This window comes from Alligator sinensis, unplaced genomic scaffold (assembly GCF_000455745.1).
Source record: "Alligator sinensis unplaced genomic scaffold, ASM45574v1 scaffold1318_3, whole genome shotgun sequence".
Classification (NCBI taxonomy): Eukaryota; Metazoa; Chordata; order Crocodylia; family Alligatoridae; genus Alligator; species Alligator sinensis.
In genome coordinates, this window is record NW_005842634.1 from 507,908 (window position 1) to 521,718 (window position 13,811).

At 41.9% G+C, this 13,811-nt stretch overlaps 1 protein-coding gene across 2 annotated transcripts in view; it reads right to left on the reverse strand.

Annotated features, from left to right (window-relative positions):
• Window positions 1-11,437, reverse strand: part of ARNT2 (aryl hydrocarbon receptor nuclear translocator 2) — a 116,107-nt gene extending 104,670 nt beyond the window's left edge. Inside the window, exons 1-3 of one of the 2 annotated variants that reach the window (XM_025215244.1) lie at window positions 11,328-11,437; window positions 3,861-3,908; window positions 586-630 (exon numbers count right to left, since the gene is read on the reverse strand). In XM_025215244.1, the coding sequence (XP_025071029.1) occupies window positions 586-630; window positions 3,861-3,908; window positions 11,328-11,437 (203 nt within the window). The remainder of the gene's footprint in view (window positions 1-585; window positions 631-3,860; window positions 3,909-11,327) is intronic. The other variant, XM_006033445.3, reaches the window with a different exon arrangement.
• Window positions 11,438-13,811: the final 2,374 nt, after the last annotated feature.

Genomic DNA, 13,811 nt, shown 5'->3' on the forward strand with positions numbered 1-13,811 from the left:
ATCTAATATCCCCTTTCACTATTTTATAATAATATACAGTATTGCCTTAATTTATAGGTTGCCTACAGACTCGACTGGGCAAACACATATGCACTGTCCTGAATTTCACTCAGTGTGAGCTTGGGAGATAGGAAGAGGAAATATGCTCCTCTTATAAAAGGTCTGGTCCTAGAAGCATTTACATTTGTTAATGTGGTTACAGGATGGAGCACTGAATTAATTTTTATTTGACTTTTAAAAGACTGTTTTAAGGGTATTATATTAGGGTATGAAGGGGCTGATTCAAAGCCCACAGAAGTCAGTGATTGCCAGAAGAACTCCCATTAACTTCATTAAGCTTTGACTCAGGCCCCAGATCTTCCTGGTGCGTGACCAGTGAGAATGGTATCATGTAAAATAAAAGGGGCAAACCGTTTTCCTTTCTCCTACCTGGCAATCCCTTCTGTGTCACCAGTACTTTGACCATCGTTCCACCTAGGAACAAAATAACCAGCTCTCTAAGCTAAGGTGCACAGACTGAGAATTTTTGGATACGACTATCACCCTCTTTTCTCTCAGCAGAAGATCTCTATAGAATACGCCTACCTTGCAAATTTTTCCTTATCACCAGAGATTTGATCATCATCATACCTATAAACAAAAGATGGTAAGTAAATTCAAAGGTTTTGTGCAAAAGAATTAGTCAAACACAAAGCAGAAGGCCAACAAGACACTTGCTTGTACATAACAACTATAAATTACAGCACGAGAAGGATGATGCAATGGACATGATAAAACACAAAAGAAAAAGTAGGCTCTGCTGAAACTTATTAAACAATCGACATCCTGTTGTTAAATGCTCTTTTTACTTATTAATATTTAGAAGGTCAAAATATGTCCCACTGGATTCACTTAAAAGACATGAGCCTTCTGTTTCTTGGTTGAGAAACTGATCAACACCCATTACACAAAGAACCGTTTATCTGTTACTGAGAGCTACCTCTGAAATATTCATGGTTGCATTAGTAGTTGACGTAGAGCTGAAAGGGACTGCAGGCTGAAGTCATCATTACCCATTGCATTCAGCAGAGGGCAGTGGTAACATATCTACAATGTGGGAAGATGGGTACATAAGTACATACCTAAAGGTAGGACGCTATCTCATGGAGTCTGTCGTGTCCACCATTATTTATATGCTACCATAGTGTAACATGGCATAAAATAAAATTTGCTGTGTTCACATTTCTGACTATCATTTCACAATGCATGCAGGTGTCAGCATGACCTCTTTTAGACAGAGCATTAGACCTACTTTCATGCATGTAGATCTCAGAAGGGAAGTATTTACAAGCTAAAACACAAAGGCCTCTAGGTGTACATAACTTTTACCTTCTAGTGCAGCGTTTCTCAACCAATGGGTTACAAGAACATATAAAAAATTGCAAACAAATTTTAAAAATGGATCTTCCTTTAAAGGAGAAAAATGTGGGGAACCATAGCTTTTCCCTTGCAGGCTGGCAGACTTCCAGCCAGCCAGGGGCTGCTTGGGGCCCCCCACGCCCCACACACCCACCCATGGCTCCACATACTGGGGGTCTAGGGGCAGGGGGCAGCAGGTTGGGAGCGAGTGGCACTGGGTCAAGACTGGTCATCAATGTTTCCAAATAGGTCCTGGTACAAAAAAATTTGAGAATCACTGGTCTAATAGCTGCAGGCTTCATACAATGTACTCCTAAATCCTACCATATAAGCGTACATTTTTCATGGTTTACTACCACCGATTAACCCATGTTTTTTACAATTACTCAGTAAACAGAAAAATCTTAAATCTTTTAAGTGAATCCAAATAAAAAGTTTTACATAATAAAAGAGGGTATTTCACTACTGAACAGCACTGACTGCATATTGGGTTTTTTTGCTAAAGGACAACACTTGCACATTACACTTGGAAATTTAACTTTATACATAGAACAAAAAAAGCACATGCAAAAAAAAAATCCAATCCAATGAACAAGAAAAAAGTTATAAAAAACACAAAAAGGGTAGTTTAAGTGAGCTGCACGATATGCATCCCAACTCCTTCCTCCTTTGTTAATTTTCTAGTTGATTGCCGGAATTAAAAGAAGTGTTTAGACATGTATGTTTCAAGAACTCAGTAATCAGGCTAAAGTATTTGCTGAAAATAAAGAGGATTAGTGTTTAAGCATTAATACTCTCTTTTCCAGGGTACATAATTTATTAGAGGGTGTGGCCCTTTACAGCTTCCACAAATTTAACTATAACAATTACGATGTTTTTTTCTCTTCTGAAATACTAACTACCATCAATGCATAAGTTAGTAATTTATTTACCGAAAACAAAACCAAAAGAATAATTTTTTTAAATTGCAAGGAATCTTAGGTAAGGAATTTGCTCCTGAGTCTCCTACCAGTGATTTTCTCTATCCTTTGCACTTCTTCACCCAAGCTTTACAATCATGTTTTTCTCTTCCATTATGTTCCATTTAAACCATCAAAACAAGAGATGAGGTAGGACTGCCATGGCCTTTGTTTCTAAACTGTATATGCTTTATGTGGAGACAGTACATTCTGCACTGTCTCTAAAAAAACAGCATAGATAACAGGCTTGGCTACCATCAGGCGCATGTGAACTTAACCTACAAATTAAGACAAGATAAGAACCTTGCTGCAAAAAACCTCCCAAAAACACAACCTCAGGATAACATTTCCAAAGGCTCAGAACCTTTATCTGATGATCACCTTGAACCTAGACCCTGATCTCCCCCTAACACTAACTGCGAATTTATGTGGACAAATCAGGTCATTATAAAATCATAATGTTTTACTCCCACAGCACCTGCCTGAGGCTCTGAAAGTACTTCACAGACATGAAAGGTCACTTTTTAAAAATACTGCTCTCAAAAAAAATGAGCTGGATTAGCTAAGCAGAGTTACCACTGACTTTAATAGGCATGCTACATATAGTTTTAACACAGTATTCCTATCCATCTTGCATAGAAAAACCATGCTAGAACCTTGCGTTTAAACACAGCTGCTGCTATCATAACTGCAACTGCAATTTGCAAAATCACCCAGTATCACTGAATCCTGTTTAGTGACTCCCATTTTTCTTTAATAGGGAATTACAAACCATGTGACCAAAACTGAAATGAAAGGTGAATAATGACAATGAGGCTGCTTTTACTTCTATATTAAAATGTCACTTGAAATATTCAACATTCCATTTTAACCAAATTTGCTATTATGCTACTGCTAAAGACATGCATACAACAAGATTATAAACTTTGCTCTTAAAAAGCTAAAGTCCAAGTCCAGTGTTTTAATTATAATAGTTCAGAATTGAATTAATACTCAGTATAAAACCCATTTTCAGTGGCAGAAAGACACGTTCAAAAATGACAAGCAACAGAAGCTCATCTCTCAAATTTAAAATAGTGAAACTAAAAAAAAATAATTTCAGATGAGGAAATTGTGGTTTGTGTGGTATACATGACAGTAGTTGTAGAAGCAATTAAAATGCACATACTGTATGTTGTTGAAAAGCAACAACTACGTAAGCAGTTATCTGAAAAGTTTTACTTGAACAAACTGTTCCTCTAGTGCATGATAATCTGTGGGCTGAGATCTGATGCGTGCCATCCTCCTTACTGGCTCCTTATGCACCACTGTGTTGTATGCCTTATTTGCCAATGCAGAGAAAATTGAAAGGTAACTAGATACAGGTCAGGACATTCTGTTGGCAACACTACCAAACATATTTTAACTTATGGGATTAGAGTTTTGTATAATCTTAATTGTGTGCTTGGTTTTTTATTCCACTGAAAAAGCCAGTCATACAAGCTGGTTAGTTATAAAGCTCACCTTGAAAATTTGCTGGGACCTTCACCATCTTCATCATCAAAGTCCATTCTAAAAAAGTAAGATTTTTGAGTTAGTAAAAAATCATTAAGAAGCCATCAGTTCAATGAGCATTTTATTAACCAATGTCTGTGCTGCTGCTGCTCTCCCCTTACCCCTTCCTAATCTCAAAAAAGGATGGTTGTGTTAAACATGCTGGATTAATGACTCTCAGAAGCCTGAACCAAACCCTAAAGAAATCAACAGGAGTTTTTCCATTTATTTGAATAAGCTTAGGATCTGGCCCTTGCCAAGTGAATTTTTCTGTCAGTCACATAACAGCAGTGCACGCTTCCTTACACCAACTTGCTCAGATGCTTTTACTCAAATCTGGAGAGGCAATCACAATTAAGAGTGAGAGAGAGAAACCTTACTGCTTTCTACAACCACTTGGTTTTTGGCTTCTCTGCTACGACTGGCTGCTAATTAGTCTCAACCACTATTAAATGTGGTATTTTTCACTTGTCCATTAGGAACCACAACCACCAATTCACTTCATACAAGTCGCCACCAATCAGCCCTCAGACAGAAGTAAGTTTCAAACGCTACTGATCAGGGCTGGACTGAAATAAATCAGTGTCATTAAATGCTGACAAATCTATTACACAGTTGTCAAGAGGTCAAAGTCGAAATCCTGACCAAGCCTAGTAGCCCATCAAGCTACTGCGATTAGGGTACACCAGAATCTGTAGCCATTTCACAGCTGGGTCAACTGGCATCTGATTCAGGTCCTACACAATTCACTGGTTCAAGACTGGAATGCTGTTATCTTCCCCAGCCACGACCAAATTAAAGCTTTATGTTTGCAGCCCTGCTTTATACATCTGTGCTGATATTTCTGACACCTTGAAGATCTTTACAATAACAAGTGATGTAAATTATAGTTCAGGCACACAGAAAACTACAACATGCATACAAAAACTTTTTCCAATCTTAATATTAAAAAAAGTTTCAAGGAATAGAGAGAGACAGAATTAGAGAACTGAGGGTACAATTAATATAGGGAAAAAATAACCATTTGAGAAAAGAGAAACTATGAAATATGGGTAACATAACATAATACGGGCTAGACACTAGGCAACATCAACTATCTGACTGTCTAACACTAGTTGCTATTTTGATTTAAAATGATTCCTCTTCTCTCTAAAAAGAGATGTTTTAGGCTGGCAATAATCAATGTACAATCAGATCAAAACCAGAAAATAAGCACAGGAGCTAGAAATCTTATTAGCAAAGACACATTCATATTTCCCAGATGGTAAAAGTGATTATTCATTTGTAAGAGGAAGTGGTGAGAAAACCACCTTTCTAAACAGTCTTTATGAAAAGATGTGGTTTCTGCATTTGAGTTGGTTAAAGTCAGATTCTATCATCAATGTTGTCACTGACAATGACATTTTACTCTTAATTTTCAGTTTCAAAAGCACTTCCCCTGCTGCTGAGCTAACCTTTCCATGTGTTGTTGTGGAGCAACACTGACCTCCAGTGGCTACATAAGCTGGTTGTACATTGATGCTCACTATACCTACTTCATGGCCAGCAAGTTTATATTTTTTCACATTGCTACATGAAGTCAAACTTCTTGTGAAAATTGCCTCTTCCTTAGCACACTGAATCCTCACATAGGCCAAAAGGTTTTGTACTATTGTCATACAGAAGCAGTTGCAGTATCATTGTCTATAAAGACAAATCATTCCCCAACCTTAGTGGTGACTACAACCAATAAAGCTGTAAAGTCAGATTTTTAATGGAGGAATCGAAGGCGAGGCATTTGGATCAAACCTCAGTTTCTCCTGGGTATTCCAAAGTTGGACAGTGCTGGGGCTGCGGAGAGAGAACTCCTCCAGTTCTTCTCCTTGGAGAAAAAGAAAGAGAAATGCTAGGAGCTCCTTGCCTTGAGGGATTTTCTGAATTCCCAGCCAAAATATTCAGCTTTCAGCTTTGCTGAGGGCTGAACTTTCCCATTCGGATAAAATGGCAACTCTTATTATGTTAGGTCCAGTTTATTATTATTGGAAAAAGTAAAAGATACAAAAAACTGAGTATCAACATATTTAGGACCTGATCTTGTAGCCCTTGGTGTGGGACCAGTCCCAAAGGAATAAGTGAGACTAGTCATGTTAGTGTTTATCTAGTTAAATGGATCTTATTCTCTCCAGTAGTCAGCTCTTCAGGGACTAGCCACAATTTAATTTTTATATCAAGACACCACCACTTACCTCACTGTGAGGGCTACTGGAATAAAAGCAGACAGTTAGGTACATCTAACCCTTTCTACCAGGCTCTGCTCCACACTGAAGAATCTGGGTGCACAGAGCCAAAGCATCAGTCAGGTCTTTAACATACTAGACTTTTTAATATATATTTGGTCATTTTTGCTTTGAAAGGATATAATTCTTTATTCCAAAAGTATTTTTTTCCTTTAAAAAAAAAAAAAAGACAGCTTAGAAAGATAAACACACTGAACTTAGCCAATTTAATGCAACATTTGTAAAAATGCTGCACAAAATTAATTTCAATACCATTTTAACAGTAGAAACATGGTTTGGAACCACTGGCGTGTGCAGATGTTCCCAGGCCCAATCTCTAATCACACGGAGTGAGTGTAGATTGGGTCCCAATTGGGCAGACTTTCACCAGTGCTGAGAACCCAATCTAGAGTAAGTCAGGGTGGGAGGAGGGGGTGGGCAGGATCAGGGGGGCTGGCAGGTCCCCAGCTGGGGTCTGGCAGGTCTGTGGGGACTGGTGGGTCCACAAAGGGAAGGGAGAGGTTGGAAGAATCAGGTGGGCAAGCAGGTCGGGGGGCTGAGGGGCAACTGTCGGAGGACTAAACAAGAGTCCTGTCGGGGTGAGGGGTAGGAAAAGCACAGCCCTGGGGATCGGGCTAGGGCTAGGGATGGGACGAGCAGTTCTGCTTTCCCAGCCCCAGTGCTGTGCTCCAAACATGTGCACACGTTTGGGTTTGATGGGACATGGGTTATCCCAATCTATGTAGTTCACTTCCTGGGTAAATGGAAGATCAAGCCAGCCTTTTTTTGCCCAATCTAACCTTCCCAAATGTACGTACAGTTTGGCACTTAGGTTGACCTAACCCTAGGTAGGTCACTCTTAAGTGTAAGGTCTTGGACATATTCCCCGATTTAAAAGTAATGCTGCCCGACTGCCTTCCACTAGTGGGCATGGTTTAGAATTAGACAGAAATCAGACAATAAAGAATCAGATGTAATCTTTAGCAAATCACAATACAGCACATAAAAAGAAAAACAATATGGCAAAGTCCTCTCATGCAAAGAAATAAAGATCCTGTATTCAGATTGTATGTCAGCCAAAAGGAGCTTCTGAGAAGACAAGGCATCATTTCTAAACCACATCTTTGGTCTTCATTTAAATTTCATATTAAACAAAAATAACTAAAAATGAGGTCTACTAAATTGTTTTGTTTTGAAGAGATAACACGTCTTATTTTTTCCTTACACACAGTATGCACTTACTGTACACAGATATAAGCAGATATAAAATCACACTACAAAAGATACCTATATATTGTAAACAACATTAAAAAACTACAGCCAAAATTTACAGCAAAAATACCTTCAGATAAATATATGGAAACAGTTCAGTGTAAGTTCATAAAAAGGTAGGAGGGAAATTTGGGGGGCAAGAGTGATTGTGCTGGGAAGTCCTTTTGGAGGAGAAAAATGTTTTGAGAAAATCATAAAATCATAGAAAATGAGGGTTGGAAGGGACCTTGGGAAGTCATCTAGTCCAACCCCTTGCTCAAAGCAGGACCATCCCCAACTAGATTATCCCAGCCAAAGCTCTGTCTAGCCAAGTTTTAAAAACCTCCAAGGATGGAGCTTCCACCACCTCTCTGGGTAACCTGTTCCGGTGTTTTACCGCCCTCCTAGTGAGAAAATTCTTCCCAATATCTAACCTCAACTTCCCTTGCTGCAACTTTAGACCACTGCTGCTTGTTCAGTTATCTGCCACCACTGAAAACAGCCTAGCTGCATCACTCCTCTTTGGAACTCCCCTCCAAGTAGTTGAAGGCTGTTATGAAATCCCCTGTCTTCTCTTGTCCCCACTAAATAAGCCCAGTTCCCTCAGCCTCTCCTCAGAAGTCATGTGCCCTAGCCCCAAAACCATTTTTGCTGCCCCCCGTGGGCCTCTCTCCAGTTTGTCTGCATCTTTTCTGTAGTAGAGGGCCCAAAACTGGACACAGTATGCACTGGTGAGGCCACATCTGGAGAACAGAGGAGAAGAGTCACTTCCCTCATTCTTCTGGCAAGTCTCCTACTAATGCAGCCCAGTATGCTGTTAGCCTTCTTGGCATCAGGGGCATACTATTGGCTCATATTCAGCTTATTGTTCACTGTAACCTTCAGGTCCTCTTCTGTAGAGCTGCTGCCCAGCCAGTCAGACCCCAGCCTGTATTGGTCCAGCATGGGATTTTTCCATCTTAAGCACAGGACTTTGCACTTGTCCTTATTGGACATCATGAGACTTCCTTTGGTCCGGTCCTCCAATTTGTCAAGGTCTCTCTGAATTCTAGCTCTACCCTCCAGTGTACCTACAACTCCACCCAGCTTGGTGTCAGCTACAAACTTGCTGAAGGTGCACTCCATCCTCATCTTCCAGGTCGCTGATGAAAATATAGAATAGAACCCGCCCCAGGACTGATCCCTGGGGTACCACCAACTAGACAGTGAGCCACTGATTGCTACCCTTTGGGATAGACAAGAAATGGTGTGATATAGTTATTGTGAGGCGAAGGGTGGATAGGGAAGTAATAGACAAGCATGAAAACAGGTCACAGAAAAGACAAAAATTACCTGGTGACCTAAAGCTAAAATCACTGAGCCCTTAAAAGAAAAGTAAGTAGAAATAGCAAACAAACTAAGATAGCAGGAAGCCTAAGGTGCAAACAGGTCCTACACAGATAAGTGTTTTAAAAAAAAACCCAACACTTATAAAATCTCAATTTAAACCAAATAAATTCATTTACACCAGTGTAATACTTGAATAGCCCTCAGCAATACATTATCTTATGCATTTCTATGCTGCCACTCTTCTGCCAAATATTTGGTATAATTCATACAGAAGAAAAACAAGTTCCACTAACAGCTAGGAAAACTGATATCTACATTGCAGATGGACAATGAGACTAAGCTGACAGATATTCAGGCCAGAACTACAATTAGTTACCAGCATACATCAGCAATCATAAGGGGAATGAAAACCAACCCCACCACAATTTTCTAAGATACCTCTGTTGGAAAAGTGGCCTTTGTTTGACTGCAGTCCTTTGCATATGCTCAGAGGTGTTCTTTTGTAAAGTGCCCAAGGATTTTGGTGTGCAAAGATGTATCACCAAGGAGTATGAACAGACAGAGTATTAGTTTTAGCTTTGCTCAAAGAGAAACTACAATGAATTTTGCACAGAAGGAATTTTTTCCTCTGTGATATGAATATAAATGCTCCACGATGCTCTCTTCTTACACCTTGCAGAAGGCCTACTAATCTAGACCAGGGGATGGCAACGTATGGCCTACACAGCCACTGGATTCAACCTGCGGATATGGAGCTTTGATGGTATTTGGTAGCGTAGAGCTTCAGCAGCTGTGATCACTCTCCCTATGCCGCCACAGGGAGAAGCAGTGGCTGCCAGCTGGTTCTAGCACTTGCCCAACTGCCTACTTCTGACCCAAGTTGGGTCACTCTACCCTGCAGTCAGACAAGGTTGCAACCACTGATCTAGACCTATGGACCACTTATACCACAGTACCTTCTGTGGAGCAGCAAACCTAGAATAGCTGCTTCAGAAAAAGTGAATATTAAATACAGATTTCAACTTGATTTTACCTCCCCTCTGCCCCCTCCCGCATCCTATTTACTTGCATATATGTCACAACCCAAGGGTGTGATTTTTGTTTTGTGAGTGCTTCGGCACTGCTAAATTGTTCCCGCTAAATTGCAGCTTCTTTGCACGGTGGAGTTTTCTGCTGCAGAGGAAAACCCCGGTGCAAAAGAATTCCCGCCACCAGTAGCTTTCTTTGCAGGGTGCATTTCTTTGTTGCAGCACAGAAATGCACGTTGCAAGGAGTTCCCGCCATTCATATTCAAATTTGTGCCCCACCATTGGCTAGTTCTAAATTATTCCCATGTGGCGGCTAGTGATTGGCTTGCTAGCCGTATAAAAAGCTTGAGTGGTTTCCGCCCAAGTTGGAGGACTCCTCGAACACCAGGAGGAGGAGACTTCACGTCTCGTGAAGATCTCTAAGCGCTGCGGAGCCTATTGGACCCAGCGTGAATATCAAGAAGGCAACAGGGGTCTGATCAGCCTCTAGCCTCTCCCCGTCGCCGAGCGCAATCCTCGACGTATCCCTCTTCCCTGCGCGCACAAGTTCCACGGAGCCTAGCAAACTTCGTGCGAGTCTATTCAGAGCTCTTTTCTTCGAGTACTTTCTTTGGTTGGCGCGTCGGGCTCGCGGTTTAGAGCCTCCAACCGGATGGGCTAGAAGAATGTTCACGGGAAGGAACTGTAGTCCGCCTCTCTTCTTTTCTATCTGTAACTGCAACTCAAGCAAGTTTTCCTGCCTGCACCGCAACCATCTTCGGTGTAAGTAAATAATCTTAAATCAACCATTATGCGTCCATGCCTAATTCTAGCGTGTTGCCTGTTTTCTCCGACCCAGCGTGCCCGGGCTGCTGGCCACAGCCCGCGCGGCGCGAAAAAGGGCCTGGATCGCTCCCGGCCCGCACAATATGAAGATACTTAAAAAGAAATATTTAAAACTCAGGACCACCCCCATCAAGTCAACACTTTATATGACCAGCAGACTTCACACTGAGCAACCAACATCAATCATTGTCAATCATGACAGAATAAGCAGCTTTACCACCTGACCTATAGCTGTTCAATAAAAATATCATCTGTCTGGTCACTTAGGAGTCCAAGCCAGTTATAGATGCAATGTAGTCATTAAAAACTGTTAAACACTTTCTCTCTTTTAAGCAGAAGCTTGAAAGGAATTTTAAAGAATAGTTTCAAAATAAAAGTGTTAAGTTTATCGAGGGCTATTTCGTGAACTTGTAAGATCGTCTTTATGCAGTTATGTCAGCATGTGGAAGCATGCTACACAGGGCAAATCAAAGGATCACACTGCATTAGTGCTCCACACACTCCAACTGCATGCCTATTTAATTCCATGGCTAAGAGGTGCTTCAGCGGGGCTTTTTTGGCACTTTTATCTAATAACTGAGTCAACCAACTATTAGATAAAAGTGCCAAAAAGCCCCACTCAGTGGGAGCGTGCTGAGTTTGAAGTAAAGTGGCATTTTTTGGTGCTTTTTGTATCTTTCTATTTATGCATTTGACAAAGTAATAAAACTAGTTTTCAATTTCATCTCTGAGCAAATAAAACAGCTTACCCAGAACGTCTCTTTCCTCCTCTGGAAGGCATGGATCCTGCCATTCTCACCTGTCCTGCTGCCATAGGGGCGACTGGCAACGTCACCGATCCAGGAATATCTGAAGCCATTTCTGCAATGAAGAAGAAAAATCATGTAGTCCAATGTGAAAGGAGCAAGTTTAAATAATGAAGTATAGAGAAGCCATTTCCAGAGCTATCAGTGCAGGGAAAAATTTCTTTCATTTCTAAATGAAAATATGGTTTAAGGATTGTACAAATGCTGGCGAAGTCTCAACAGCCTTGAAAGAACCTCTATTTTTGTCAATAGCCACCTGATATGCACTTGGAAAGAGACTAAACAACAGTCTGTGGGAACCTCCCTATTTTATGCATCTACCGCAGGGTTATCAAACTCACTTGGGGCCCCAGGTTGGATCTGAACTGCAGTGATCCTCACAGACCAGATCCAGTGCAGGGCATACAGGCAGGCGCTGCAGCCACCATAGCAGCACCAGGTCCAGCATCTGCAAGTGGTTTGGCCGTGACAGCAGTAAGGTCAAGGGCACAGCCATCAGGGCCAAATGGCCCTGTATTTCACAGCATGCCATACTCCCTACCAATTTACCAGGGCTAGGTGGACTGGCTATACAGGCCAGATCCAGCCTACAAGCCATGGGCACCTATACATGAGTGGCAAAGTAACTACTGCACATTGGAGCAAACTCAATTAGTCGAGTTTCCTGGACCATGGTAATTACCACACTCCAGCAGACTCCAGTATATCAGCGTCTCCATGCTGAAAAATGGCAGCCAGAGTGCTTTAACTGAAGTTTGTGTGATAAGCTGTAGTCAAAGCACCCCTGCTGTCATTTTTCCACACAGGGATGCTGATACATGAGACACTCTGGGCGCTTTAATTAGAGCGGCTCTCGGAGCTGCTCTAATTAAAGCACGTCCCACTACCACCACCACTCCTGGAGCACATGTATAAATACCCCATGTGTTTGAAACCTCTGATCTACTGGATCACCATACTTTTATTTCCCACTTTACAGGAGCTATCAATGAAGAGTAGTCTTCAGCCATTATGTTTTCCTAGAGGGATTTTTGTCAGCATGGAAATATTGAGGTGAAATAAGTGATGGTGCCTAATGTATTCAGAGGAAGCAAAACAGAACTAAAGATATAATCAAGTAAACTATTAAAAATATATACTGACATGATAAAGATATGTACTATTAATCGAGACCAATGGTTTCTAGTAGCTAGAGCAAGGGACTGGGCATCAGATGTTATTTTTATTACTAACCAATTGCCCATCAAGAATGACGCCAGGGTTCATCCTGAGCTGGGAGGAGCAGCCCGCACTGACGGTGGATGTGAAGCTTGAGGGATGGAAGATGCATGCTATGTTGGATTCAGGCTCATTGCACACGATATTGCAGAGAGATGCGTTACTGGGAAGAGAGAGGGAAGTAGCAGATCAGATAATCACTCTGAGTGTGGGTCCTTCTGCAAGTGGGTGCGAATACATGCCAGATGCTAGTTGGGGTAGCTGAGCACTTACCCTATCCAATGATCCTAGGATGCAACTGGCCGGGCTATTGACAGTGATAGCCCATGAGAAAAAGAAAGAGGAAGCTGCGACGCACAATTTGAGATGGGCGAGAAAAAACAGAGGAGCCCCACAGCACTGCCCCATTCAGACTGGAGGGAAAGCCTCCGAAGAGAAGTCAGAGGCAGGAGAAGGTCCCAGCTGGAGGCCACTGGAAGTAGGAATACGAAGATGTAAGGCAGCAGAGTTCAAGGTGGTACTTGAGGATGATGTTATGGCTGAGGGATTCACCAGAGAGGCTGAACAACCTCCGTCAGACGAAGAGATAGAACAGGTGGATGTGGCACGCTTGTGGGAGGATGAGCATTTCTGATTGGAACAGAGCCGAGAGGAAGGGGTTCGGTACGCATTCCAGGAGCATCTAGCTCGGCGCAATGGGGAGGTGCTACAACCAGAACTGATGGAAGACAACCCTGAGATTCGAGGTGAGGAACGATCTCCTATATGGAGTCAAGCATGGAAGACCTGGAGGAGAAGTAGTACAATTGCTGGTACCCCAGCGATACTGAAGGGCCCCACTGAAGGTCCCTACGGGTGGACGTTTGGGGAGGCACAAAACAGCAGCTTGCATTTGGAAAAGGTTTTTTGGCCAGGATTAATACAGGAAGTAGCAAAGTACTGCACATCCTGTCCCGCATGTCAAAAAGTAAACCCTAGTCATCCTTCAAAAGCTCCGTTAGCGCGACTGCCCTTGGTGGAAGTTCCCTTCAAGCATGTGGCAGTGGATATTATGGGGCCACTGCCAAGAAGCAGTGCTGGACACCAATATATTTTGGTTCTTCCGGACTATACAATAAGGTACCCAGAGGCTGTGTCCCTGCGGACGGTGTCCACCCTGAAGATGGCAGAGGAGTTATTGAAAATATTCTCCTGAGTGGGGCTCCCTAA